We start from the raw sequence: 877 nt of genomic DNA, 5'->3' as shown, positions 1-877 counted from the left end.
CAGCAATCTTTTGTCTGATACGGTCCTTTCTTTGCTTGAGGTTGCGCTTTTGGGTCTTGAACTTCTTGAGTTGAGCCTTTTGTTCATCAGTAAGTGGAGCACGTTCCTTCTTGACGTATTCTGGGTTGGCACGGATCTTCTTGTGGGCTTCAGTGTAAATACCTTCAAGATCATCAGCGGAAACACCAGCAGCAATGAATCTGGAGAATTGCTTCTTGTACTTTTCTTCATCTTCTTCTTCGAGAGTACGCATGTATTCAGCAACGTGTTGACCGAAGATGTAATCTCTAAGAACTTCGGCGTCAAGACTCTTTTCTTCAGAATCGTAACCTGGGAATCTGGTTTCACTGTGTGGAACAAGAACACCACCATCAGCAGCACCCTTCATAACAGCGAAGACCTTGCTACCGGTAGTAGTACGTCTAAGACCAACATCAAGGAAGGCCTTGAATGGACGTGGACCTTCTTCGTTTTCTTCGACTTCATAGTGTTCACCATTTGGTTCAGTAACACCTTCGTACTTAGTGTCAAGACCGAGCTTCTTAAGAACACGACGAGCGGCAAGGAGACCAGTAGCGTAAGCAGCAGCCCAGTTAGTTAAACCAACCTTGATACCGTAGTTTGGTAATTCATGAGCGTAAGCAGCAGAAAGAACGTAATCACCTTCAATCTTAGAGTAAACGAATTGAGCAATGATATCGGTGTTGGTGAAACGAACAACAAGTCTGTACTTTGGTGAGTTGTACTTGTTCTTGGCTTGGGTAACTAATCTCTTACGAGCGTAGTAATCAGTTTTACCCTCACGTCTTCTTCTGTATTTGACTTGGAAACGCTTGAAGTAAGCCTTGTTCTTGACAGTCTTGACGAAAACCATTTT

General features: G+C 43.7%; 1 protein-coding gene across 1 annotated transcript; it reads right to left on the bottom strand.

The window, feature by feature from the left end:
• Window positions 1–7: 7 nt before the first annotated feature.
• Window positions 8–874, bottom strand: LOC110440742 (60S ribosomal protein L5-like; the record flags this gene model as incomplete). Its single annotated transcript, XM_021483890.1, has 1 exon — window positions 8–874. A coding segment is annotated over exon 1 (867 nt), but the record flags the coding sequence as incomplete, so codon positions are not given.
• Between the last annotated feature and the right edge of the window lie 3 nt (window positions 875–877).

This window comes from Mizuhopecten yessoensis, unplaced genomic scaffold (genome assembly GCF_002113885.1).
Source record: "Mizuhopecten yessoensis strain PY_sf001 unplaced genomic scaffold, ASM211388v2 scaffold704841, whole genome shotgun sequence".
In the NCBI taxonomy this organism is placed as follows: Eukaryota; Metazoa; Mollusca; class Bivalvia; order Pectinida; family Pectinidae; genus Mizuhopecten; species Mizuhopecten yessoensis.
This window is presented reverse-complemented; position numbering and strand designations above follow the sequence as displayed.